Genomic DNA, 27,528 nt, shown 5'->3' on the forward strand with positions numbered 1-27,528 from the left:
AGATAATAATTTTCACAGTAGTAATTATCTATACTTTTCGAAGCGCGTTTCGGCGTATCGAGAACGCCTTCTTCAGGAAATTACCACATCTGTAAGTAAAGATAAACATAATGTAAAACAAAACATTTCCCAATAATACTTATAGCGAAAAGTTCATGTATAACATCCAATGAATCATTACAGTTTCGAGAACAAAGTTCTGCTATCAGAGCAACTCCATCACTATCTTAATTACACGACACAAATGCAAATATAAATATAAACCTGTCTCCGTTGAAAAACCAATTTCTTTGCCATGCTGGAAATATTACAGTACGTAAATTGCAGATAATAAAAAATGGTAGGACAAGGATGGAAATGTGTTTATAGTCTAAGACTTAGAATAGATCGATCTTGGCCAAAGGTAACCTGATCCAAGTGAAGCGTACATTTTAATATTTATTGATAAGAAGCAAAGTGTACACAACTGTTAAGGTGACAAAGTTATAGCTATACAGTATTGAAGTTAAACTTACTTAAAACAGTGTTGTACAGCAAAGTGTAGATGGCTCTGCTGACTCAGCTGGATTAACTGTGATGAGCTCACAGGAAACAAATAAGCAGTTATATGTTTCTAGTATACCTAAGGACAAATAGTTTAAAATGTATAAAAAGGGTTTGGGCATCAGTGTGGTGTCTCTGCACCCACATGTATTCACAAAGGATATATAAGACTTACTTGAATATTGTATGATGATACTATTAACATATAATCCCTTCACTTATTTTCATGGGAGAAATCGATGGTCCCAATGGATGATATTTAAAAAGGTGAGAAACACTCTGAAAGGAATAATGACATAAGCTATTACCTAATAATGCATTAGTACAGTTACGTAAATAACATGGCATGGATTGATGATTATTAAAATTATAATTTGGGAAGTATTCTTTCTAGAATGTCCATTTTATATTGGATAGACAGCTTTAAACCTCACTATATATTGTAAAAAGCATAATCAAAGCAGATATTATAGCAAGCATGATTAAAGTTGTGAATTAGGGCATGTCATTGAATGCTTCACATATTGACATCTTTAAACTATATCATAAAGTAAGCTCTCAATTTTTGAAATCATATGATGTAAATGAACCGAACTTGGGCGTTAAAATTCCATATTTTAGAGAATGGCAATCTGCAAAATAACTAATTTGCACAGTACATAAAAATGATCCTTATGGTATATTATTTAGTAACCAGCGTATTTAGCAAAAAGTCTGGTTTAAACCGAATAAACTTATTCCTGAAACAAAGAGCAAAGTGTTTACCATAAGGTAAATAAAATATTATCTCAAAATAACTAATTTGGTTGTATTACGGAGCTATGAACGATGTCTTCAAAGCATCAAGTGTATCGTCCCTTGTTTGGATGATTCACTGGGCAGCCCAATGAACGGATAGTTTGATTACCCACTTAACCACTCTAAATTCTGTATAGATGACAAAAATACGGAAAGGGAGTTTAGTTTTGAAAGTTGCTGCATATGCGTTTAGGGTCTACGGCAGTAATTACACAGGTTATCTGTACGAAGAGGGTCCATTGTTACCTGATTGGCGGTCTTCATTCAAAAACATAGCCCCGGCCGACTAAAGCTCCCGCGTCTGATGTCACGTCCGGAAGTGATATATTAACTGTATCCGGGTCAGATAATTACTTTTAGAGTCCCTTCTCTATGTTTATTGGTCGATGCTGCATATCGGCAATGTTTGTTATTTCTAAATCTATATTCTAGACCATAAACATTTGTCGGAAAACGAAAAAGTATATGGCGCGAATAACTAGATCAGAGATAGAAAAATATTATCAAAATGGATTTTGCCGTGATCATATATATAGTTGACCCAAGGCAAGTCCGAGTAAATAAAATAAACATAAAAATAGGACTGAAGGTATACGTTAAAATGGAGAAACACTAAGGGGGATATTTATCTTTTGATGACATTATATATATATATATATATTCCAAATACACGAAATACATATAGTTAGTATTTTATACCCCCTTTAGAGACATCATATCAATAACAATAAAATATTTATTATATAAAAAATATAGTAGGTGACCATTTATTTCAACTAATCATATTAGGAATTACTTAGGAACATGTCAATATACAGTTTGTCAAATTTAAGGGGAATTACCCAATAGATGTGACCCAAATAACCAACCGGCGCTAGTTATTTACTGAGATTAAAAGGCATGGTCGGTTAATAGCGTGTAATAATGTGGATCAAAGCCTTGTTTGTTAGATCTAGTGAGACCAAACAGAACATAGTATCCTACAGAATGAAAGGGGGGTTGGGGGTAGAATTGGGGATGACATAATCAGATAATGGCTTTCTCCCACGGAGTGTCACTATTAAGTCCATTTTTGTGGGTATCCAGGGAGAAAATCCAAAATACCTCACGTTTCTTTCGGATTTTGAGACCTCCTTTTAGATCTGGGGTTCTGATTTTTTCTAATATCCTCCATCGAAGATCTTCTGTCTTGTGTTCCATTTCTAAAAAATGTTTTACCATAGGGGTGCCAAGATTTTTTTGGTCCTAATGGCTGACTGATGCTCTGTTAATCTTGTTTGGATAGGGCGAGAAGTTTCTCCTACATATCCTAATGCACAGGGGCATAGGATAAAGTAGATAATGTTGGATGTTTTGCAATTCTACATACCCGTGGCTTTGCATGTATACCCATTATGGGTGAGACTTTCTCCTTTCATTATGGTGTCACATGATTTACATGTAGAACATCTAATGGTGCCTCTTATTGGGGTAGTGCTATCTATTGATTTCTGTATGTAGCCAGTAGTTTTAGTCCTATCTTGGAATCTAGACCTTACAACTAGGTCTTTGATGTTTTTATTGCGCCGGTGGGTGAACAGAGGTTTTGACAATTTGATGTTATCATTCGGGTTGCTATTTAAAATGTGCCAATTACTATTGATAATTTGTTTGATCTTAGAATCTATGGTGGTGTGTCGGGTCACGCATACAAGTTGAATGTTGGGCGGATTCTCTTTAGTTCTAAGAAGGTAGTCTCTATCAAAAAATCTGGCACGTTTGTATGAGTCCCTGATCAGTCGGTGTGGATATCCTCTGTCAAGGAACTTCTTCCTCATGATAGCTGCTTGTCTATCATAATCTTGTAGGCATGAGCAATTCCTTCTCACACGAAGAAATTGTGAGAAAGGAATGCTCTGCTTTTGATTTCTAGGGTGGAAACTCTTGAAATGTAGGAGTCTGTTCCTTGCAGTGGGTTTAACGTAGAGGTCAGCCTGGAGTTTACCTTCATGATGCAAAATATAGATATCCAAAAACTCCACTCTTTCAGTATTGATTTGAGCTGTAAATCTAAGATTACAGTCGATGGCATTCAACCATCTCAGAAATTCCCTTAAAGAGTCCTCTCCACTAGTCCAGATAAAAAAGATGTCATCAATATATCTGGACCAGTGGAGGACTGACTCATAGAAGGGGGCAATTTCGTTGTACACATGGCGTTCTTCGAAGGCCGCCATATAGATGTTAGCAACAGATGGTGCAATTGAAGCTCCCATACTGACGCCTCTAACTTGGCGAAATAGAAATTTACCAAATTCTCGAATGTTATCAGAAAGTACAATATTAAGACAGTCTAAAATGAAAGACTTCGGGCATGGTATACAATACTTGTCAATAAACCAATTGGTGGCTTCCATTGCTCCTTGTAATGGAATATTGTTGTAAAAGGATTCTACATCCAATGTAACTAAAAGATCTGTTCCAGCACGGTAGTTCATATTTTCGACTTTGTTAATCATTTCTCCAGTATCTTTAATATAGGAGTTGATTTTAGGGATGTGCGGGCACAAAATATAATCTATAAATTTCGATAGAGGCTCTGTGTTAGTACCAATAGTGCAAACTATTGGTCTGTAAGGGGGGTCTACAGTGCTCTTATGTACTTTTGGCATACCGTATATACATGCGGTTTTGCCTTGATGATGATTTAAAAATTCATATTCCTTCGTGGTAATGTCACCATCTAGTAGTGCTTTGTGTGTTAGATCCTGTATTTTTATTGGCTGATAGAAATTGCTGTCACTTAACATAGTTATCATTTTCTGCTCGTAGTTATCGACATCTATAACTACGATTCCTCCTCCCTTATCGCAGCTTTTAATTACTAGATCTTTATTGTTAATGAGGGATTTCAAAGCTTTATGTTCGTCTGCGTCAAGATTGTATAAGGGCTTGGGGACAAAACGGAAGGCTTGTTCCAATCTTTGTAATACTACTAGTTCGAAAGTGGCTACTTCCGGACCAAGTTGTTCTAAGGATGGGCTGAAAGTGGAAGGAAGTCTAAGACGGGTTATTGGGGTTGTGTCTTTTTCTATCGCCTCATTTGTATTAAAAAACTTTTTTAGTCGTACCCTACGAAAAAAAGAGATGATATCTTGATATGTTTCAAAACGGTTAACATAGGCGTGAGGAACATAAGATAAACCCTTTGACAACAGACTAATACTAGATTCATCAAGGTCAACTCTAGATAAATTGAAAATGGGGATCACATCCCCTGTTTCCAATATTGGTGGTTGCGGGTCTCTCTCATAAGTTGAGGGTCCTGCGCTTGATGATGTTGAGGCTGATAATTGCCTCTCGATTGGGTCTGGAATCTTACTCTTTGTCGGCCTCTGTGGGCTCCTCGGTTGGATAAAAAAGACTGAGGGTGGGTTTGTTTAGCTTGAAAAGCATTGAAATTACTCTCAGGTTCATAGTATGTGCCACTGTTGTCTCCATCTGAATCAGATGTCTCAGAGAAAGTGTTTACTCTCTGTTGATTAGGTCTAGTGTCATCAGAGTAATGGTTTTGCTTATAGAAGTCTAGTTTTAGATACGGGTAGGTGTTCTCTATGCTATAGAATCTCTTATCTTTATTTAATTTATCATTTTTACGTTTGTTCAGATAATTCAAAAAGGATTCTAATTCTATATTCGCTTCTTCAAGCTTTTTAAGTGCTATATCTACATTATTTGCATTTCTAATTTTAGTTTCTAAATCTTCAACTTCTGTTGTAATACCTGCAGACAATTCTTTAGCCATTTCAACTATTAATATCATCAAGTCTCTGGAGCATCTGCTGGCAATCATGCTCCATTTCTCAAGAAATGCTTTATTTTGAACAAGGAGACCCAGAATATTGCGCACACGTAGTCCCATTGGTATGATGCCTGCCCGTAAATAGGCCAACATAAACTCTCCGTGTGCTTCCATACGTCTGAGTTTCTTTTTTAGCTCTATTAATTTTTTAGTGTCGTCTTGATTTTCACCATTGGTGTTGGTACAGGTTCCAAAGGAATCAGTGGTACCAACAAGGAGAGCGAATTCATCGTCTGTAAAGCCGAACGTTTTAAGTTGGGCCATATCAGAGTAGTATAAAGAAACCAAAATGGATGAAAGATGGAACAAATGTGTATCAATATGAATGATAATGGCAAAGTAAAAAGGGTAACTTAACGGAGGCTTACAGACTAATAACGGTAACAAAATGTATAGAAAATACAGCCCTACACAGACAAGCTGTGGGTAAAATATTTGCGAATAACAAAGGCCCCCTGAAAACTAGATCAAGGAATTCCTAGGACAGGGAATTGAAATTTGTAGGTAAATATATTTCCTAGGCAATTATAGAATCGACATAGTAGTATTACATGGAGTGCTCAGCACGACAGCAAAAATAACCAAAGCCTATTTTAAAAAGTCACAGTGTGTTTTTATTACATATAATGTACTCAATACAGTATGTTTAAAAAGGCTATCATAGCCATACACAGAAAAAATTACAGTAAAATAACAATTAAAAAATTCAAGCAACAGTCATTATTAAGATAATAATTTTCACAGTAGTAATTATCTATACTTTTCGACGCGTGTTTCGGCGTATCGAGAACGCCTTCTTCAGGAAATTACCACATCTGTAAGTAAAGATAAACATAATGTAAAACAAAACATTTCCCAATAATACTTATAGCGAAAAGTTCATGTATAACATCCAATGAATCATTACAGTTTCGAGAACAAAGTTCTGCTATCAGAGCAACTCCATCACTATCTTAATTACACGACACAAATGCAAATATAAATATAAACCTGTCTCCGTTGAAAAACCAATTACTTTGCCATGCTGAAAATATTACAGTACGTAAATTGCAGATAATAAAAAATGGTAGGACAAGGATGGAAATGTGTTTATAGTCTAAGACTTAGAATAGATCGATCTTGGCCAAAGGTAACCTGATCCAAGTGAAGTGTACATTTTAGTATTTATTGATAAGAAGCAAAGTGTACACAACTGTTAAGGTGACAAAGTTATAGCTATACAGTATTGAAGTTAAACTTACTTAAAACAGTGTTGTACAGCAAAGTGTAGATGGCTCTGCTGACTCAGCTGGATTAACTGTGATGAGCTCACAGGAAACGAATAAGCAGTTATGTGTTTCTAGTATACCTAAGGACAAATAGTTTAAAATGTATAAAAAGGGGTTGGGCATCAGTGTGGTGTCTCTGCACCCACATGTATTCACAAAGGATATATAAGACTTACTTGAATATTGTATGATGATACTATTAACATATAATCCCTTCACTTATTTTCATGAGAGAAATCGATGGTCCCAATGGATGATATTTAAAAAGGTGAGAAACACTCTGTAAAGGAATAATGACATAAGCTATTACCTAATAATGCATTAGTACAGTTACGTAAATAACATGGCATGGATTGATGATTATTAAAATTATAATTTGGGAAGTATTCTTTCTAGAATGTCCATTTTATATTGGATAGACAGCTTTAAACCTCACTATATATTGTAACAAGCATAATCAAAGCAGATATTATAGCAAGCATGATTAAAGTTGTGAATTAGGGCATGTCATTGAATGCTTCACATATTGACATCTTTAAACTATATCATAAAGTAAGCTCTCAATTTTTGAAATCATATGATGTAAATGAACCCATCAGTATGTAAATGATGTAAATGAACTGGCATCAGGGGTTTAATGTGCTGAGAAGTTGATACCAAACTTCCCAGTCTTCAGTGTAGCCATTATGGTGTTGTGGAGTTCATAATGGCAAACTCCCAGCACCATATACTCTTAATGGCAGCACTGCACTTACAATGCCCAAGAATGGACATGGGCACTGTAGGGATACAGGGCTCATGCACCTGTACCCTCACCTCTGGTATAGTGCACCCTGCCAGAGGAGTGACTGATCTATGCCAGGGCAGTGGTTTGTGGGCATGGTACACAGAGATGTGTGCCATGTCGACTCTTCACTTTGTTCTGCACCAAGGCACGCAGCCTGCAAAGGCAGTGTGTGTGTGTCAGGGTACAAGACCTCTAAGGGTAGCACAGTAAGTGCTACAGCCCTTAGAGGCCTTCTCTGGTCACAGTGCCCTGGGTACCTGTGGTACCAGTAACCAGGGGCTGACATGTGGCCAGAGATGCCAATTGAGTTTAGGCTTCAATGCAATTTTAGGGAAGGAACACAGGCCCTGGGTACCTGATTAGCAGGAGCCCAGGGCACACTCAGTCAAAGAATATCAGCAAACGAGGGGGCATACCATACAAGAAAGAGGGCACTTTCTCACAGGGCTTTGTTCAAGTTTCACGATAACCACAAGCTCTCTACCTATGAATATACTCATGATACATGTTAATGATGTAACATCAGGTCCCGATAATGGATTATAATTTATCACCCACTATTGTATGACTGCATAAACACTCTCAATACAAGAAACTTGAACGAAGCCCCTTAAATTCCAATTAGATATTGCTAACCTGTCAATGTGTAACCAGTAATCCCTAGTTAAGGCAAAAACCACAAAGTCTTGGTTCGCCTAATGTTGAGACGGAAATTATATCTACATGGTAAAGATACGGTAAAGACGTATATCCCCGCCCTGAGTGCTCAAATGTACTGTCTGGATCTTTATTCCTGACTGTCTTGTCGTAGGCGAACAAACATCATGAATGTGCTCCACGACATAGACCTGTTTTAGGGATTGTGGTCTTGTTTGACCAGGAGAGGTGCCCAATGCGTTACCCTCATTGTGGTTAGAGGCTACAACCTTCACCAGGAGTTAAGCAGGACAAGATCAATGGAGGCACCCTACCGTGTAGTAATCAGTAGTAGTGAGCAGAACAGTTTTCCCTGTGTCACTGGAATGAGGCCTACAGACTCACTCACCTTTTAAAAGTTCAGCTGCTGTGTGCTTAACTCACCCTTGGCCTACACCAGGTACATGTTGAGTGCTGCATAGTGCAGGAGTAGTGACTGTGCATGGGTGTATGAGTGCCTAGGAAGGGTAGAGTACAGGGGTAGAGCAGTACTGTGTAGTACATGTGGGATTAGTGCATGTGCTGAGTGTATGTCTGCTTTTAGGGATGGATGACATGGCAGATGTAGTGCTGCACACCGTGTGCATAATGAAAGCATGTGCAGGGTAAATACGTGCTTACATGAAGTACAATACAGGAAGTGTGCGGTATTGTGCAGCGCACACATGGTGAGTGTATGTGTGCTGGCAGTGTTTGTGTTTGTAAACAACAGGTCCTGCTTAAATGAAGAAAAGGTTCAGTGCTGAACAGTGCACACCAATTGAGTGTGTGTACTGAATGCATCTGTACAGGTAAGGGTACAATGCATAGAGGTAACAGTATGCTGTGAATATACACTATCTGAATGTGCCTGCATTGGCGCATTGTATGGAGGAACCTAGGTTCTATTTTGGGAAACCCAGGCCTACCTGATGAAGACTTGAGGTGAAGAGGAATCCCCTCTGACAGATTTGTGTATTGCTGCTTTCTGTGAACTGGGTGGGGATACACAGGAAGGGAAAATAAGAGAATCTCCTTACAATTCAAAAGACATCTCTTTGATTCAATGTTTTCTCACAAGGAAGGGGCCTGGATACATCTTAGGAAGTGAAATTGGGCTGATAAGGGAATCATAAAGAGTAGGGCTGGGATGTAACCTTTTGATGCACATATCACTGTGGCTGATATCCAGGTTTGAACTCTGGTCACTCCCATGAATTGTGTTGTGGACAATCAGCTTTAAAGTCCTGCCTGCTGTGACAAACATCTTCAATGAAGAAAGAAGAATAGGAGAAGTGCCCACTTCAAAACAAAAAAAATTAGAACCCCAACATAAAATTTCAAAGACCCAGTCTCTAAATCACATTTGGTGTCTGGAAAAGGACTATAATGAGGGGAGGTTGAGTCCCCAAAAATTTGTCAACTGCCAAGCAGTCAGGCAGGCAGAATAAGAATGGGAAGCTCAGCAAGACTTCAGTCTGTGACCAGGACTGGGGCCAAGGCCTGCTAGTCTCCCTGCTGGGTGAAGGCACATCACCCAGGAAAATCAAGACAACCTGCCTTGAAGCTTGGAGCACCAACGACTGCCTCCTTGCCAAGACCAGTGTGCCCTCTGAGGATGAGGAGGGCACTTGAGAGAGCAAGGTCCAGTTCAGAGCCCTATCTTGTGGACTCCCTGTGTGAGGTGTGAGGATTCGGCTAGAAAACAATTGATCTATTCCCTGTGTAGCAAGATTGTTTTCTGCGATTCCCGTATGCCATGAGGGGGCCATGGTAGACTGAGCTGTGTGTTGAGCGCTGTGTGGGTCTTACTACACCCATATCGCCATTATCTGGTGAACTCATATGCCCAAGCAGGTCATACACTTCAAAGAGTGCCAAGACTTGTGACTGTCTGGCCTGAGGAGCTTGTCAGGGCGAGCCTGTGCTGTTATAACCACATACAGAAGCAACCCCATATGCCAGGAGGAGCTGCCGGTACCAACATTGCCAAAGGATTCGGGCTGCCCTCCTAAGGAGTGACTGAGGCTAAGATCCGTGGGCTGGACGCGCACTGCAAGGGAACAGCCCTCAACTCACTGCCTTGGACTGCCGGAGACGCCATGGACTACGTTGAATCCTTGCTGGCTCCAGATAGGAGCTGAAGAAAGGATTACCCCCATTGAGCAAAAGTCAACTTATGTGTCTACACAAGCAGGAAGATGTTCCGACATCTGAGAGACCTCCAGTAGCATTGCTCTGGAAAGAAAGCCTGTGTTGGCGAGTGCTTCTGCGTGGATCGCAAGCAGCCCGACTTCTCCAAACTGAGCAGGACTTGCGGGTGCATGTTCAAGGCACCAGCAGCATAGCTGAACTCTTCTGTACTGTGAGAGGGGCTAAGACGTGAACTGGGCCAGTTGGGCACCGGGGGATTCGCTGCTCACGGTGCTCTGGCACCAAAGACACTTTTAGCTATATTCCTAAAGAGTCAAAGGAAGAACTCTTGAGTACGGCCTAATAGTTTGCATTACCTGATACGTCCACCAGTGAATGGGGAATAACCCTAAGCATGTTACACAGAGGATGACTGGGCAGGAATTCGCCTAACAACTACTAAAGCTATGACTTCAAAGGGGATTGTGTTGTTGCTTCAGAAAGTCATTCTATGTTGCATGTGTGGAGTTAGAAATAAAATACTACTTTTCTTCTAAAAGCAAGTATTTGGCTGACCATTGATTTATTTTTTGTTCGGTTTGCACTGTGAGTCGCATCCATTAACCTGTATCTACATCCCCCAAGGGAGTGCTGACTGCTTGACCACAGCACCACTGAGAGCCAAGTTCAGAGGGGTACTTTGGGCAGATGAGCAGGATTCATAGTAGTTCGGGCCCTGGCACATCAGGAGTAAAAGGCCTTAACCACCACAGTTAGGCCCGGTAGCCCCTGCGTACCCCGTGGCCCTCTGCCAGGGGTTCTGACACCTTAAAACAAGGAAACATTGTAATTGTAAGTCCCTGTAATCCACTCTGTAGTCCTTCCAAGGATCATATTTGCATCTTACTCTTCGGAAAGCTCTAGGCTAACTCAGTCCTGTTGTACATTATACCTAATCGTGCCAAAAATGTGAACGCTAATTATAACACCTATCTTAAGAAAGTTCCTATGACAGCTTTGGTGAGCGCAAAGGAGTACCACAAATCCAAGAACAAAAAGAACAATCTTCCATGAGCACCTCAGAAATGCAAAAGTTTTCCAACTTAACTTTGGACTCATGCATTGGACTCGATGACTATGTTTCCGGACTCAGAAGAAAATTGGCATATAGTGCTAAAAATTAGAGTCAGGTCTTTCGATTGCTGGACATCTGTGGGAAGAACTGCTCTTAAAAAAGTCACTGTTGCAATGGAATTTTAATTGAGGCAGTAGCTGATTCTGTGAGCATGCACAAGGCATATGCACAAAAATATTAATTTATGATGAAGTACGCTTAGCTGTACATTATATGGATATTACAAGTCACAGAGGGGTTCCATGACCAGTCAGAGGAACACGGCATGACATACAATATCTTTAAAACATACGGCAGAGAGTATTTTATTTTTATTATACAAGGGGATATTGTCACGTTTCCGCCAAATCTACAAATCACTTAAATATTTTATGTATTTCTCCTTCACATTAAAGACTATGGGGTCCATTACGATGTCGGGCGGTTTGCCTCCGCCAGACTGGCGGTGGCCACCGCCGGCCTGGCGGAGGCAAACCGCCCGACATCGCAAGCCCAAATCCCCTCCGCCAGATTAGGATGGCGGAGGGGAAGGCGGCGGTGAAAAACACCGCCCGCCTGTTTTCCGCCCCAGTCGCCTTGCGGCCGGGGCGGAAAACCTGTAACATGGTGGCGGTGTCTGTAAGACACCGCCCGCCATATTACAGTGGGCTGTGAGGCAAGCCTTTCCGTGGCGGCAATGCCGCCACGGAAAGGCAGGCGGTCCCTTTCTGAGGGCCCCCTGCGGGCCCCCAGAGTGAAGGACAGTAGGGGGGTGCACACGGGGGGGGTACCTGTGGTACCCGCCTGCATTTGCATAATGAAAAAGGCAGGCACCGCGCGGTGCCTGCCGCTTTCATTATGCAAATGGTGAAAAATTATGCAAATGGTGAAAAGCATTTTCTGCATTGTGGCGGGCGGTGCAGAGAGCACCGCCCGCCACAATGCTGTAAATACAGGATGTGCCCGCCACTGTGGCGGGCACATCCTAATCTCACCCCCGGGACCCCCGCCCTTATGGCGGGCGGTCCCATTCCCCACTATGGTGACGGGCGGACAAAGTCCGCCCGTCATCATAATGACCCCCTATATTTGCAGACAAGAAGAATAAAAGTGGGTCTAATGTGAAATTAAACACATAAAAAGTAGTTTGCTATTTTTTGTAAATGTATATTAGGAACAGTTTAATGTAACCCAGATTCTAAAAAAGTGCTGTGACTCAGAATGTACAGAAAAAGGCAGAGAGATTTTATTTGTCCTGTAATCGCCTATTTATCTGCAAAAAATAAACATGTTGCCATAAATGTCTCCTTTCTGCTCATCATTGATTGTTTCAGAAAAACAGACCATATGAAAGAAAGTCCGTTTTCGTGCATTTTGTAATCAATTATGCTCATCACCCGCCTTTCACATTGGCTACTACCTCTATAATCAAGAGACAAATAAAAACACATTTCTTTCGACAATTTGAAGTTAGAATAATTCCAGGAATATATACACATGATCTAAATTAAAGTACATGTGACGGAAGAACCATAGCTCTGGTCCTGGTACCTGTTATACAAGATGTACACACCCTGCTTTGACAATTTGTTGTCAGTGCCCAAGCACCAGCAAGATTTGCATGGCATCTATCTCCCCAACCTGTCAAACCTAGGTCGGTGCTGTTGGAGCTAGCTCTTATCATTACAGTATAGCCCGAATGGCTTTTGACTGTAGATATTGTCAGATGCCGCTACGTCTCTGCAGACCTCTGCAGTGATCCAAATTTAGCGTATCCGAGTGACCTGCCTGCAGAGATCGGAGGTGTGTACCATGAGGCTAACTGTGAGGGAGAGTCTGCTTCACAACAATGATCCCTGCAACGTGGATCCCTTGAGATTACCCTGCCATACTCATGTCTGAGCAGATGCTGTTTGGATATCACTGGAGCCCACTGTCTGGCTAAATACTGGACACGTGGGATACCTTTAGGAGTTTAACTCCTGTCTCATCATGAAGGGTAAATTGGCATACACCTGGGGGGGCAAGGAGGAAAGGGGCAGGGGCATAGGTTAGTCAGTGAAATTCAGGCGGTGTGCATCTCATATATCCCAACTAAAAAAAGAGTGGCCTACAAAGTGGATGGTGAGATGACCAGTCACAGCCGGCATGACTCACAGGTGGGCGGGGCATGTGCGGGGAGTGGGTCGCGCGGGGAGAGGGGGGTTTAATTTAATAAATAAAAAACCTTTTAAAACTTAGCGTTGTCTCCGGTCCCGAACTCCTGCGTCGGTCTCCTGCTCTCTCTCTGCTCACAGGAAGCAGAAGCAGGCAGCCTCCCTCTTCTCCCCGAGCCAATCACAAAGCTGCAACAGTAGCCTTGTGATTAGCTAGGACGCCGTCTGTACAGGCTAAGATGAAAACAGACACTGCCAAAGAACAGCAGAAGTGCTCACAGACCATAAATCATTGGCAACCTGGGCACACCACCAGTCTCAACAAGCCCTGGATAACCACTTAGATCTCCAGACAATCACTCCAATGCACACCCACAGGCCCAAGGATACACCATTGCATAGCCATGGATACTGCTGTACTCCAATGCACAGACACCCACTCCTACACACAGGGCCGGACTGGGAACTGAAACCGGCCCTGTCAAACTGTTTGTTGGGTGCAGCCGAGTGGTTTGCTAGGGGCGGTTTCGGCTGATTTTGTTACAAGGGGCTGATACTGCCGACCCCGGTAACAAAAACACCCCCCTCGGGCCCAAAACCGGACTCCACCCTGGCGGTCTACCGGGGAAATGCCTGGTGCCCGCTACGGCCACTCCGGCCCTGCCTACACACCTTCAGAGACTAATAAAAACTCTTGAGACACAATAAGAGAGAATCAGAACAATTTAAACCCCAAAGCATATGCTGATACCCTCAGATATTCACAGGCACACCCGTAAATATTGTGCACATAGCCCCAGACACTGAGACACATCATCAGTAACCCAGGAGCATCATCAATGTCCTACAGACTTTTATGCCACTGCAGACGTTTATACCCAGTCATCATCATACTGCATAAAGACTAGTACACATGCTTAAAGATCTGAAAAGCACACACATATACCCAAATCTTCATACAGTGTGGTGCATCTATATACTTATCAATCACTTAACCTCAAACACAGCTCTATGCACTCTGAGAAATCTCCGAAGACCATATGACGCTTCCACAGTCCTTAAAAAACCAGTGTAAACCCGCACTTCTCCAGGTGTGCAGCCAGATCCCAAAGCTCACCTTTACTTAACATTACCAATATTCAACGATGTACAGTGTGGTACAATCTGAAATACCCATGTCTACCACCTTCAGGGTGTCAGGCAAATTGTTACAGGCTTCTTACGCAGACATCCTCAAACACATCTCCAAGACGAGACCACTTTATCCGAGACATTCGAAATAGCCCATTCCCAGGTCTTGCTACACACATCTGCATGGTTAAGACACTTAACTGTATGACCACAGTATAACACTCAACCATACAACCTCTGGTGGTTAAACCAGGAAGCCTCAAACAACTGCACAAAATCCTTGAGGCCCTGCATATTTCTTCAGAAACATCAATTTCTTTAGAAACACCCACACATGCTGATTTTTTCAGAAACCCTCACACCTTCACACACACATCAGAGACACAGGCACACATCCAATTGACAAGAATGCTGCTGAAACCCAGATCCCACTAAATCCTCACTCCCATGTTACCCATAGACCTCTCTCACCCATAAAGTCCAACTAACCCCAAGGACCATGCACTTGATGCCAGACTACGAAACCTGCCTAGCGAAACACATACAACACCACAGATGATCACATTCACTGCCTGATGAAGACACACATAAACAGTCAGGTAGTCATTGTCAAAGAAGCTAATGCTCCCACATAGGTTCCCTGACAACCATATCCATTGCCAGCCACTGACAACTCTGCACACATGTACACAAGCCTATTTAGGGCTGACAAGCAGAAAAATAAAATGTTAAAAATCTCAAAACCCCACATATTTAGCCCTACTACCTGCCAAAGTGCTACCGAGGCACACTAGCCACAGGGTGCACAGTCAAAATATCGATTCCAAATTATCGACCAACATTAAAATCGAGTTAAAAATATTGAAGGTGAAGAATATCGAGGTCAAGAATATCGTCGGACAGAATATCGACCCTAAGGTAAGTAATATTGATTTTTTTTATATCAATGTAAGTAATATCGAAGTTAGTAATATCGATATCAATTATATCGATGTTACTAATTTTGATGTTACTAATATCGATATTTGTTTGTTGTTATGTATTTTAATATGTATTTTATATATATGTGTTATATGTTTTTTGTTAAGTTTTTTATTTGTTTTAAATTATATGTGTACTATTTTTTATATATTAAAAATGTTATATTTAATTACATTTTATGTTTTAGTGCTGGAGCGGGTTGTGGCTTTATAGGGGAATAGGGTGGGAAGTAATTTAATTATAGTAAATTAATTATTATTTTTTAGTAATTGTAAATTAATTTAAATTCATTTTTTGTTTAAGTTCTATGGCGGGTTGTGGGTTTATAGGGGAATTGGGTGGGAATTCAATTGTAATTAAGTAATTATTTATTGTTAATTGATATTGATAATTATTTTATTTATAATTAAATATGAATTGCTAATTAATTATTTTAATTGCTAATTAATATTCTAAATTGGGAATTAAGGTTTGTATTTGGTAATTACATTATTTAATTGGCAATTATTTTTTTAATTGGTAATTAAGGTTTGTAATTGGTAATTACATTTTTTAATTGGTAATTACATTTTTTAATTGGTAATTAATTTTTTTTTAATTTCGTAATTGATATTTTTATTTGTTAATTACTTTTTATTAATTGGAAATTCTTTTTATTAATTGATAAATATTTTTTCATTAAAAAAAATGTTGTTTACCATTTTTTAATTGTTAATCCATTTTTAATTATTAATATGTGTTTTGTTTTGAAAAATATTTTAGTGTTCAATATTTATTATTTGTTAATTTATATTTCTTAAATAATATTTGTTGTTATTTATTGTTAATTTATTGTTAATTAATTATTCAATTGTAATTATGTTTTTAGTAATTATTAATGGGTATTTGCAAATGATGTAGAGTTATTTGAAAATTAAATTTTTAATTATTTTATTTACAACAATTATTTATAAGTATGTTATATTTAACATTTACGCTATCCAATGCTTTCCCTACTGTTGCACTCTCTGGAGTTGGAATAGTAATTTTTACCCCTACGCTATCCAATGCTTTCCCTACTGTTGCACTCTCTGGAGTTGGAATAGTAATTTTTACCCCTATGCTATCCAACGTTTTCCCTACTGTTGCACTGTCTGGAGTGGGAATAGTAATTTTTACCCCTACGCTATCCAATGTTTTCCCTACTGTTGCATTCACTGGAGTGGGAAAAGTACATTTTACCCACCCGCTATCCAACACTTTCCCTACTGTTGCACTCTGTGGAGTTGGAATAGTAAATTTTACCTCTACGCTTATACAACGGTTTCTCTACTATTGTGCTCTCAGCGGGAATGGTAATTTTAAGTTCTATGCTATCCAACATTTTTATTAATGTATTTTTTTTACTTATGGATTTTGAATAGTATTTTTATTTATTTAGGGCCAGATGTAGGTCGCCAATTACCGGTCGGTAACTGCCGATTTCGGCCGTTACCGACTGGTAAATGGTTTTTGAGATGTAGGGGGCCTGAATTTTACCGACTCGGTATATTTACCGAATCGGTAATTCCAGATGTAGGTGGCACTTAAAATAGTGCCACAGACCCTTAAGAATTCGTTATTTATCATGAAATACTATCTCTTGGTAAATAACGAATTCCTGTGTAGATGCACATCTGTGCATGTACACCTGTGCCATGTGGCACACATACATGCCCTAAGGGCATGTATGTGTGTCACATTGCACACAAGCCAGAATCAGGGGTGCAACAGGTTGTCAAAGTGACACCCTGTCCCCCTTGTAAATTCGGTAATTTTACAGAATCGGTATTTACCGATTCGGTAATTGACATTGATTCCTATGGGCCTCAATGCCCATAGGAATCAATGGCAATTACCGAATCGGTAAATACCGATTCGGTAATTACCGAATCTTACCGATTCGGTAATTGATTCGGTAAATATACCTACATCCCGATTGCCAGTTCTTAAATACCGAATCGGTATGATTCGGCATTTAAGAATCGGTAATCGGGGATTACCTACATCTGGCCCTTAGTTATTTAAGTTTTTTTTGGTATACATTTAGATAATGTAGTATATAATTAATTTTAAAAATATTAATTTTTTTTAATTTATTAAACATAATTCTTTACTTTTTATTCATGTTTATGATTTATGTTTGTAAATGTATTTGTAATTTATAATATGTTTTATTAATTTATAAACTATTAAAATAAGTATTACAACTTATTGTTAAGTGAGTATATATCATATATTTTCTGTATATGTTTAATTAATGTATTATTATTTTATATGTATTATTTATTAATTTTAAATAATATTAGATATGTTTAACTATGTTTCTTTTATTTATTAGTGTTATTTACTTTATTTTATATTTATATTTTTACAGAAAAAACGATATTTTTAACATTGATATTTTTAATATCTATATTTTTTAAAAATATTTTTGTACTTACCATGTTGTGGATAGGATGTCGATATTCTTGCCTTCGATATTGCTGCGTCGATATTCCTGTAGGTCGATATTTTCAACGTCAATATTTTGTCAGTGATTCTAGCCACAGATGGGCACAGCATTAAAGAGCTACACATGGCTTAACAGAACAAGCTGTCCCTTCACAGACTAATACCGTCCTGACCCAGTCAGCTACGGTCGCTACACTCGCTCCCTGGACCTACTGGCGCCTGATTGTGCCCCCGATCTCGCCTGGTATCATTTGGAGACTGATATTGCCCTCAGCTCTGCTGCTTGATCTCTGATTGTGCCCCCGATCTCGCCTATGATCGTATTGCTGTATCTGGTATCGTATTATTGTTGCTTTTCAACTGTTGTGCCTTGCTGGTGCCTGGTTGTGCCCCCGATCCCCCCACTGCATTTTGTACTGTACCATTTGGTCCTAGCTCCCTGCTGCTGCTCCCCCGCGGCCCCACCCCTGTTCCCTCGAGCTTCCCTGGACATCGCCACCTCGCTCCCGCCTCCCAGCTGCTCCTCCCTCCCACTAACAAACAAATAGGTAGTCCCGCGAGCGGAAGCGCTGTGACCGTCCTGACCCAGTCAGCTACGGTCGCTCCACTCGCTCCCTGGACCTACTTGCGCCTGATTGTGCCCCCGATCTCGCCTGGTATCATCTGGAGACTGATATTGCCCTCAGCTCTGCTGCTTGATCTCTGATTGTGCCCCCGATCTCGCCTGTGATCGTATTGCTGTATCTGGTATTGTATTATTGTTGCTTTTCAACTGTTGTGCCTTGCTTGCGCCAGGTTGTGCCCCCGATCCCCCCACTGCATTTTGTACTGTACCATTTGGTCCTAGCTCCCTGCCGCTGCTCCCCCGTGGCCCCACCCCCGTTCCCTCGAGCTTCCCTGGACATGGCCACCCCGCTCCCGCCTCCCAGCTGCTCCTCCCTCGCTCCGTCCCCCCCACTCACCACTTATGACAGCTGCACTTACGCGCAGCGTTCACGCGCAGCGTTCACGCGCAGCGGACGTGCCCCATGCACGCCGAAGGCACACCAAAGGTAAGCCCGTCTGTGCCAGTCCGCGCCTGGACCGCGCCCAGAGCCATACCCCCTGGCCCCCGAAAAAACTACTCCACCCGCCTTACGTACGACGCCGCGTCCCTCACTGCACTCAACACCGGCCGACTCCCCGACTGCCACCAAGCCGCCCCAGGACGCACCCACTGACCCTTCACCTGCCTAACCTGCAAGTTCTGCTGCTTCAGAACCCACACTGCATCCACAAACGCCAAGCAGAGCTCCAACAACAACCACCTGAAGTGCATCCTGCTCAACACCCGCTCGGTCCACTGACACACCATTGAACTATGGAACCTACTCGATACCACAACTCCGGACGTCGCCTTTCTCACGGAAACATGGATGAACGCCTCATCAGCGCCCGACATCGCCATAGCCATCCCGGACGGATACAAGATCATTCGAAAAGACCGCATCAACAAAACTGGAGGAGGTATCGCCATCGTTCACAAAAACACCATCCGCATCACGACCAGCACCGACGACACCTTCTTAGCCACTGAACACCTCCACTTCCAAATACAAACCAACCCCAAGACCACACTCAGAGGCACCCTCATCTACAGACCCCCAGGACCCCGCACACAATTCAGCGAAGACATCGCTGACTTCGTCAGCCCGCACGCCCTCCCCACCGAGGACTATATTCTCCTAGGAGACCTCAACTTCCATCTGGAGAATAACAACGACAGCAACACCACCACCCTGCTGGACAACCTCACCAATCTCGGACTCAAACAATTGGTGAACACCCCCACCCACTACGCCGGACACACACTCGACCCAATCTTCACCTCCACCAAGCACATCTCCTTCAATCATGCCACGGGACTCCACTGGACTGACCACAGCTGCGTCCACTTCAGCTTCATAAAGACCACGACCCACCACCACCCGCAACAAATTCCCCGTAGATACTGGAACAAAATTACCACCGACCAGCTCACCACATCTCTAAACCAAAACCCTCCCGCCAAATCAATGGACCCAAACCAAGCAGCCATCAATCTCACACAATGGATCACCCACTGAGCTGACGAACTAGCACCCTTGAAAAACCCTCCCAACAAGCCAGGAAGCAAAAAAGCCCTTGGTTCAACGACGACTTCAAGAACTCCAAAAAGAACTGCCGCACCCTCGAGAAAGCATGGCGAAGAAACCCAACCACAAACAACATGACCGCCCTCAAGAACGCCACCCGCAAACACCACCAGCTGATCCGCACCACCAAAAAAATCAGCATTCAAGGAGCGACTAGACAACAACGCCCACAACAGCAAAGAACTCTTCAGCATTGTCAAAGAGCTCATCAACCCCAACGCCGGCAACAACGACATCACTCCCTCTCAAGACCTCTGCGATTCTCTTGCCTCATTCTTCCACAGCAAGATCGCTGACATACATAACAGCTTCAGCAATCTGACCACTCCCCCAACCACAGAACAGAAGCCCCCCACCACCACCCTCCGCACCTGGACCCCGATCAGCACCGAAGACACCATCCGCACGATGAACTCCATCCCTTGTACAACGCCTCAGGAACGTCGGAATACAAGTTAAGGCCTTGGACTGGATCATCTCAGTCCTAGCCGGAAGAACCCAGAGAGTCCACCTCCCCCCTTTCAGATCAGACGCCACCGAAGTCATATGCGGTGTACCACAAGGATCTTCACTCAGCCCCAGCCTCTTCAACGTCTACATGAGTCCCCTCGCATCCATCGCATGGCAACACAATCTCAACATCATCTCCTATGCAGACGACACCCAGCTGATCCTCTCCCTCACCAACGACCCAACCACCGCCAAAACCAACCTACACGAAGGGATGAAAGACGTAGCCGAGTGGATGAAGAACAGCCGCCTAAAACTGAACTCAGACAAGATGGAAGTGCTTATCCTAGGATCATCCCCCTCTGCCTGGGACGACTCTTGGTGGCCCTCGGCCCTAGGCAGCGCACCCAAACCAACGGACCATGCTCGCAACTTGGGATTCATCCTAGACTCCTCCCTCTCGATGACCAGACAAGTCAACGCCGTCTCATCATCATGTTTCAACATCCTACGCATGCCCCGAAAGATCTTCCGTTGGATCCCCACCGAAACAAGGAAGACGGTCACCCAAGCCCTTGTCACAAGCCGTCTGGACTACGGAAACACCCTCTACGCCGGAACCACAGCCAAATTACAGAATAGACTTCAACGCATTCAGAACGCTTCCGCCAGACTCCTCCTAGACATACCTTGCCACAACCACATATCTGGTCACCTGAGAGACCTGCACTGGCTCCCCGTCAACAAGAGAATCACGTTCCGCATCCTCACCCACGCACACAAGGCCCTTCACGACCTAGGACCTAGATACCTCAACACTCGCCTGACCTTTTACACCCCCACCCGCCAACTACGATCGTCCAACCAAGCCCTCACCACAATTCCACGCATCCGAAGAGCCACCATGGGAGGAAGATCCTTCTCCTACTTGGCGGCCAAGACCTGGAACTCCCTCCCCACCCACCTCCGTCTTACACAGAACCACCTCTACTTCAGAAAACAACTCAAGACCTGGCTGTTCGATCAGTAGCGAACCCCTCTTCCCTTAAGCGCCTTGAGACCCTCTGGGTGAATAGCGCGCTATACACATTTATGACTTGACTTGACTTGACTTGACCTTCCCAACCCGGACTCCATCGATTCTCAAACCTCCTTTGAGGCAAATATACCTTCAATGAGCCATTGGAAAGAAAGCTGGATTCTGTCAGCAGAAGCAGCCTATAACTGACTTGTGTTGTACTATTTTTAAGAGAGGTGCATCTTCAGCTATTTTCTAAATTGGTGCAGGGTTAGGGCAATTCTGACTGACACAGGGATGTTGTTCCAGATACCCCATTCATATGTATAGACCACCTGTTGTCTTGCTTTGTTTTTGCACTTATTTTAGTCCAATCTGATGGTGCCCCAACTAGGGTTTGCAGGGATCTACCTAAATGGGTACAGGTAAGCAGGGGTGCTGATGATGGAGCAGATTTCATCTGCAGTCAGGCATTGTTTATTTTTGTGCTTCAGACAGACTGCATTTAAATTTCCATGCACATTTTGGTGCAAGTTAAAAACATGGCACATGAAAAACATGAAAGTGAGGCCTATTCAGTCTGAAATGCTGTTGCTGAATTAAAATGTGTTTTTTTTGCAATGTAGAGAAAAGTGGCCTTTTTAGCTTTGAAGATTAATAGAATGTGTTTCTCTCTTCCCAGCTCATCCCTTGTAATCTGAATTCACTATTCCTGTCTTAAGAGACTTTGACTTGTTGCATATTCTGATAAATATTTTCAGTTAATAACACCTCTTTTTATAATGTGTGTGAATTAATAATGCATCAAACAATACACAGGGGGCCAAATGCTTTTTTGCATTAAAAGCTATCTAAAACACTAAAGCATGTTGCTGTGTGCGCTGTATTTAACTGTGTGCGCTGTATTTACTGTGTGTGCTTTTAAAATTTGCACTAAAGCATGAAAATGCTATGTTGCAGATTGCACATTTATTTTGCATGTTGTCATAAATAATAGAAAAGCTGCTTGAAACTAATAGCTTGGCTAGGTAAACATTTATAAGGGGTATTAGTATGGAGTTGGGAAACATAATGGGCTGATTTACATGAAAATAATATTTTCTTTGTGTCTGTTTTATTTTTGGGGCCTACACAAAACATGGCTGCCTGTGAATCCATCAAGGCTATGACTTGTAAAGAGAAGGGTGCATGTGCAGACTGAGCCAGCTTTCCTCATGACAAGAAGTCAAGGACATCTTGAACTGTACATTCTTGTGATTCTGCCAATGTACCAGTGTTAGTTAAAAGTGTCCATCTGACTACGCTGTGGAAGGAAGGAAGGATGAATTAGAATGAAACATTTTCCTAGTAAATGTTGCAAACGTTTATAAATATATTAAATCATTTGCGCTTCTTTTGTTAAAACTGGTAAAGTCAGGTTTTTAGAATGAGTCAGGGTAGTGAGAACTCATGCAATCATGACTGACCAATCACGTACAGGTTTTCCTGAAAGATGCTACATCTTTGTGTAGTCTGCCAATAATTAGAGTATAAATAATGCCCTTTCCGGAGGAGGGGCTGGCTTTTCTCAGCTCAGCTGGCTTCTAGGCTCATTAGGGGGGTGTGTGAGCTCTTGAGAGAAGGAACAGATTAGGCCAGACATCCTATGGGTTAGGTACGAGAAACGTCCCGGGAGATTGCTGAAGGGGAGGTGCGTCCGAGGAGAGTCAGGGGGAGGTTTCTTGCTTCCATGTCATATTTTGGCACTGCAGGCCACATTCCTTTGAGGTCTGGTGAAGGAGGGGCTGTCTCCCTCCTTGTTTGCTCTTTAGACACAGAGATGCACAGAGCAGTAACAGATAGAAAGGCTCTTCAGATTTAGATGCTAAACTTTAAGTTTATGCTTTGACTAATTAATTAGGTCTAATAAGATTTATTTGTCTTATGCATTTATTTCTCTTAATGGGATATTTTTTGCAAACTATTTAATTATCGATTAGCTTTGCAAGACTATTTTTCTTAGAAACTCTTTAAGAATTTTGACTGATATGTTGCGCCACATTTTCTGTCCTACATGTTATGCTTATATGCAGACTGTAATGTGTTCTTTATTAATGCTATTTTTCCTGTTCTCCAAATTCTGTAACCTGATTGATATTTTACTAATGAATAAAGGGTCAGAGAAAAACTTAACTTTTGACTAGAAAATAAAACCCTTTAAATACTCAACAACTCTCTTTATTGGCTTGAAATAATAAATTGCATTTTTGACTGTTCAGGTTTATTTAAATCTCCTGAAGGTAATACATGGTGTGAAGGGCCCAACACCTTTTGAGCGGTAAATTAGAGGTAGCGTGAAGGTTTTGCATTGAGAAACTACCAGAAGAAATTACCGCTCCATCACTGATTACGATTGTGTCGTAAATGATTCAGCTAATATTTACGCTGGTGGGGGCCAGCAAGGAGAGCTAATGGAATTCCATCTGATGTACAAGATTTAGAGCTGTTTGTTCCTCAAACTGCTGGACCTGGTGTGTAATGCATGCTGTTAAGTAGTACAATTACACTGTCACCTCTTCAGTGCATGCCCTAAAGCCTTTTGGTGTTGTGGTCACAAGTAAGCTACATGGTAGCAAGTAGAAAGTTTGATGGTGAGCCTTCCATGGTGTGGTGATGAATTTACTCTTATCTGATGATATTTGGATCAGCTTTACATCATTCCCGTCCTGGTCCTCCAATTCAGTCCAGCTTTGAAGTTGAGTAGTACCGAGAAGCCAATACTGGCTCAGATTTGGCTGACAAGCAGCTGCAGTGAGTTCACCATGGAGGTTGAAACATTCAGCCTGGTGCAGTGTTATGTATTTAATTAGCAGAATAAAGAGGTCTCTCATGGGGCTGAAGGTATATCTTTGCAGTAAACAAAGTAGCCTCTAATTAACCACTGCTGACAATAAACCTAGGGGCTTCTTTACAAACCCATTGTGCCACCGGTGCGTCACTTTTTTTGACACACCAGACCCGCAATGGGCTTGGCCATATTTACTAGGCCACTTAAAGTCACCCTGCATGACTTTTCATGGCCTTGTAAATAGGAGCCCCTTTCAGGCATTACTCTACGTGAAAGGGGCGTTCCATGGGTGTTGCTGTGGGTTTTCCCACGCAATATCCATGGAACATGACGCTTTCCCAGATTTACAACATTTTGTAAAACCTTTGAATGCGCCAGAATCATATGACTTCCAGGAGAGGTGAAGGAATGGCACAAAGACAAAGAGAAATACTTTTAATTCTCCTCGTTTTCTCCTTTTGTTATGTGTGTTGTATTCTGTAGCATGCATAGAAAGAGGAAAATGTCATTAATGATTGTTTTTATTCAGGAAGGTGTCCCTTCCTTCACAAAAATAATTATCCCTGCAGGGCAGGCACTCTTGGAAAATGACACAAGGGTGCCTGCACTCGCGCATGGCAGCCACTTGTGTGGCAGCGCAGGGGAAAACACAGGGAAGCGTTGTACTGTTGTTAATACAACCCATCCCTGTGCTTTGAAAATGCTGCAGAATGGCACATCTAAATGGTTGTGGCACCGCACTGAGTCATTTTCTTGTAGATGACTCACCTAGGGGCTGATTAACAAGCCCCAAGCAACACTTTTGCGCCGCTGTTGTATCACTTTTTTCTGTGATGCAGTGTATTTGTGAAATGAGCCTGTGCTGTTTATTTATTCCATCCTTTCTTTATGTGGCATTTAAGTAGAATCGTTTTCATTTAATAGGCATACATATTTTGTTCAATTCAAAAAGAAGTGCCTTTTATAATCTCTTTTGTGTTTTACCGAGAATTACATTTTGTGTCAGCTATTTGGATCAGTTGTGTTTTCTTTTTTGTCTCTTGAACATTGTGATGATATATTTCAGGCACTAACTGGATTTACCAGCTCCTAAATGACATGGTGTACAGCATTGCAGGAAAGGAACCTCCACAAGAAATTCCAGTGCTTGAATTCGGAACTCCAGACAAACTAGAGGTTGGTATAAAAACTGCAAAACTTGGTAATAACGTTAGAATTATACTCTTTAGCACGAATCTAGGTGATTATCTGTGAAAATCCTTCTATATTGTATTTTCTGTGGCACCTAACCCAAAGGCAGCTCCTTCATGTGAACACGCCTCTATAGTGAATGGTATCATCAGACGTGGGTTTCTTTTCCCAATGACACACACAGAAATTGAACCCTGGTGTTAAAGGGGCTGGGAACGCTGGAACAAGAAAGCCACAGAAATAGAACTCAGTGTTAAAGGGGCTGGGAATGATGGAACAGGATATTGTATTGTATTGTAATTGCAATTATATAGCGCTTACTACCCCTGACGAGGCGTTGAAGCGCTTTTTCGGCGAGTAGCACGCTACTCCGGGACCCTTAGAGGATTAGTGTTGAATTGGTATAGTGAAACATGCAAGTACATTTTAAGTGGTGGATAGGTTAGTCAGTTATTTGGATTTGGAATGATAGCAGAAGGATAGGGGAGGACAAAGGTTTGTATTTATGTTGCGCTTGTTGACGCACGGTATTCAGGAAGCCTATAAAGGATTAATGGTGAATTAATATGGTGAAATATGAAGTAATTTCAGTGGTGGATATTAGTCTGTTACTTGGAGTGAGAAGGATAGCGGAGGGATAAAAGGGGAAGAAAGATTTGCATTCATATAGCACTTGTTACCCCTGATGGGTGTTGAAGCGCTTTTCTGGCGAGTAGCACGCCACTCCGGAACCCATAAGGGATTAGTATTGAAAATTAGCATAGTATAAATATGAAGTAATTTGAGTAGTAGATATGTTATTCAGTTATTTTGGTAGTATATTAGCATAGTTGAATATGGAATTTGAGAAGTTAACATGTTAGCCTGCTAATTTTGATTGAAAAGGATAGTGGAGGGATAAAAGAGTGAAGGATTTTTTTTTTAGGTCTTAGCAGTAGGAGGAGACTTTTGGATAAGTAAAAATTAGTTTTGGAGGGGAGGAGTCAGAGGGAAGAGTTTAGAAAGGTTTGTTTTGGGGGATTGGTATAGTAAAAAGAGGTGTCAGATGATGCACGGAGGGGTAGAGTAGGAGAGAGTATAGAAAGGGTTATTTTGGCAATCATAGTAGTGGTATGGGGTTTGGGATGAATGAGAGAGTGGATGTAGAGGATATATTGATAGATGTATAGGATGGGAGATAGGGCAGTGCATTGGAAGGAGTAGTAGAAAGAAGTTTGAGATGAGTCAGAAGGTTGGGCTAGAAGATATATTGAGCGACGAATAGGCTGAGAAATAGGGTAGTGCAATGGAAATGCTAAATTAGAAGAAAGTTATAAATATATAGATCCATAAGTACATTGAAAGTATATAGATACATGAAGGAAGTAAGTATAATTGATTAAAGATATTGATAGAGGTAGAGGATGAGAAATAGGGTAGTGCATTGGATATGCTTTTTTAGGAGAAAAGTAACAGACACACAGATCCAAGTGCATGGAAGGTACATAGATGCACAATGGAAGTATATACATGTAGACCAAAGATGATTTTTATTTATTTAATATTATTATTATTTTTTTTCTCTTAACAACATAATTATTTTACATGTTTATACAAAGTTATACACAAAGATAGGTACAAATCTATAGTAAAAACAAATGATTATATACAGAGGGATATGCTGTAAATTTCTGTTTGCGTATGGTGCTTATGTGGGGAAGAGCAAAATCTTGAGTAGTTTTCTGAAGATAAGGCGGTTGTCGTGGACCTTATGTTGGGGGGTAGAGAGTTCCATAGTTTGGCTGCTTGAACAGAGAAGGATGTGCCACCCATGGTTTTTTTCTTGTATGGTGGGATTTTGAGGCGAGATGCTCCTTTAGAGCGGAGGTTCCTTTGTTGAATGTGTTTGGTGATTTTATTCCTGATGAAGAGTGGTCCTATTCCATGTATTGCTTTGTGGGTGATACAAAGCAGCTTGAACGGGGATCTT

General features: G+C 41.6%; 1 protein-coding gene across 1 annotated transcript in view; it reads left to right on the top strand.

The window, feature by feature from the left end:
- LOC144818748 (sulfotransferase 6B1-like) overlaps window positions 1-27,528 on the top strand; it is a 344,617-nt gene that overhangs the window by 24,621 nt on the left and 292,468 nt on the right. Inside the window, exon 2 of the mRNA XM_078676456.1 lies at window positions 25,435-25,544. Within this exon, the coding sequence (XP_078532582.1) occupies window positions 25,435-25,544 (110 nt within the window). The remainder of the gene's footprint in view (window positions 1-25,434; window positions 25,545-27,528) is intronic.

This window comes from Lissotriton helveticus, chromosome 2_1 (assembly GCF_964261635.1).
Source record: "Lissotriton helveticus chromosome 2_1, aLisHel1.1, whole genome shotgun sequence".
NCBI lineage: Eukaryota > Metazoa > Chordata > Amphibia > Caudata > Salamandridae > Lissotriton > Lissotriton helveticus.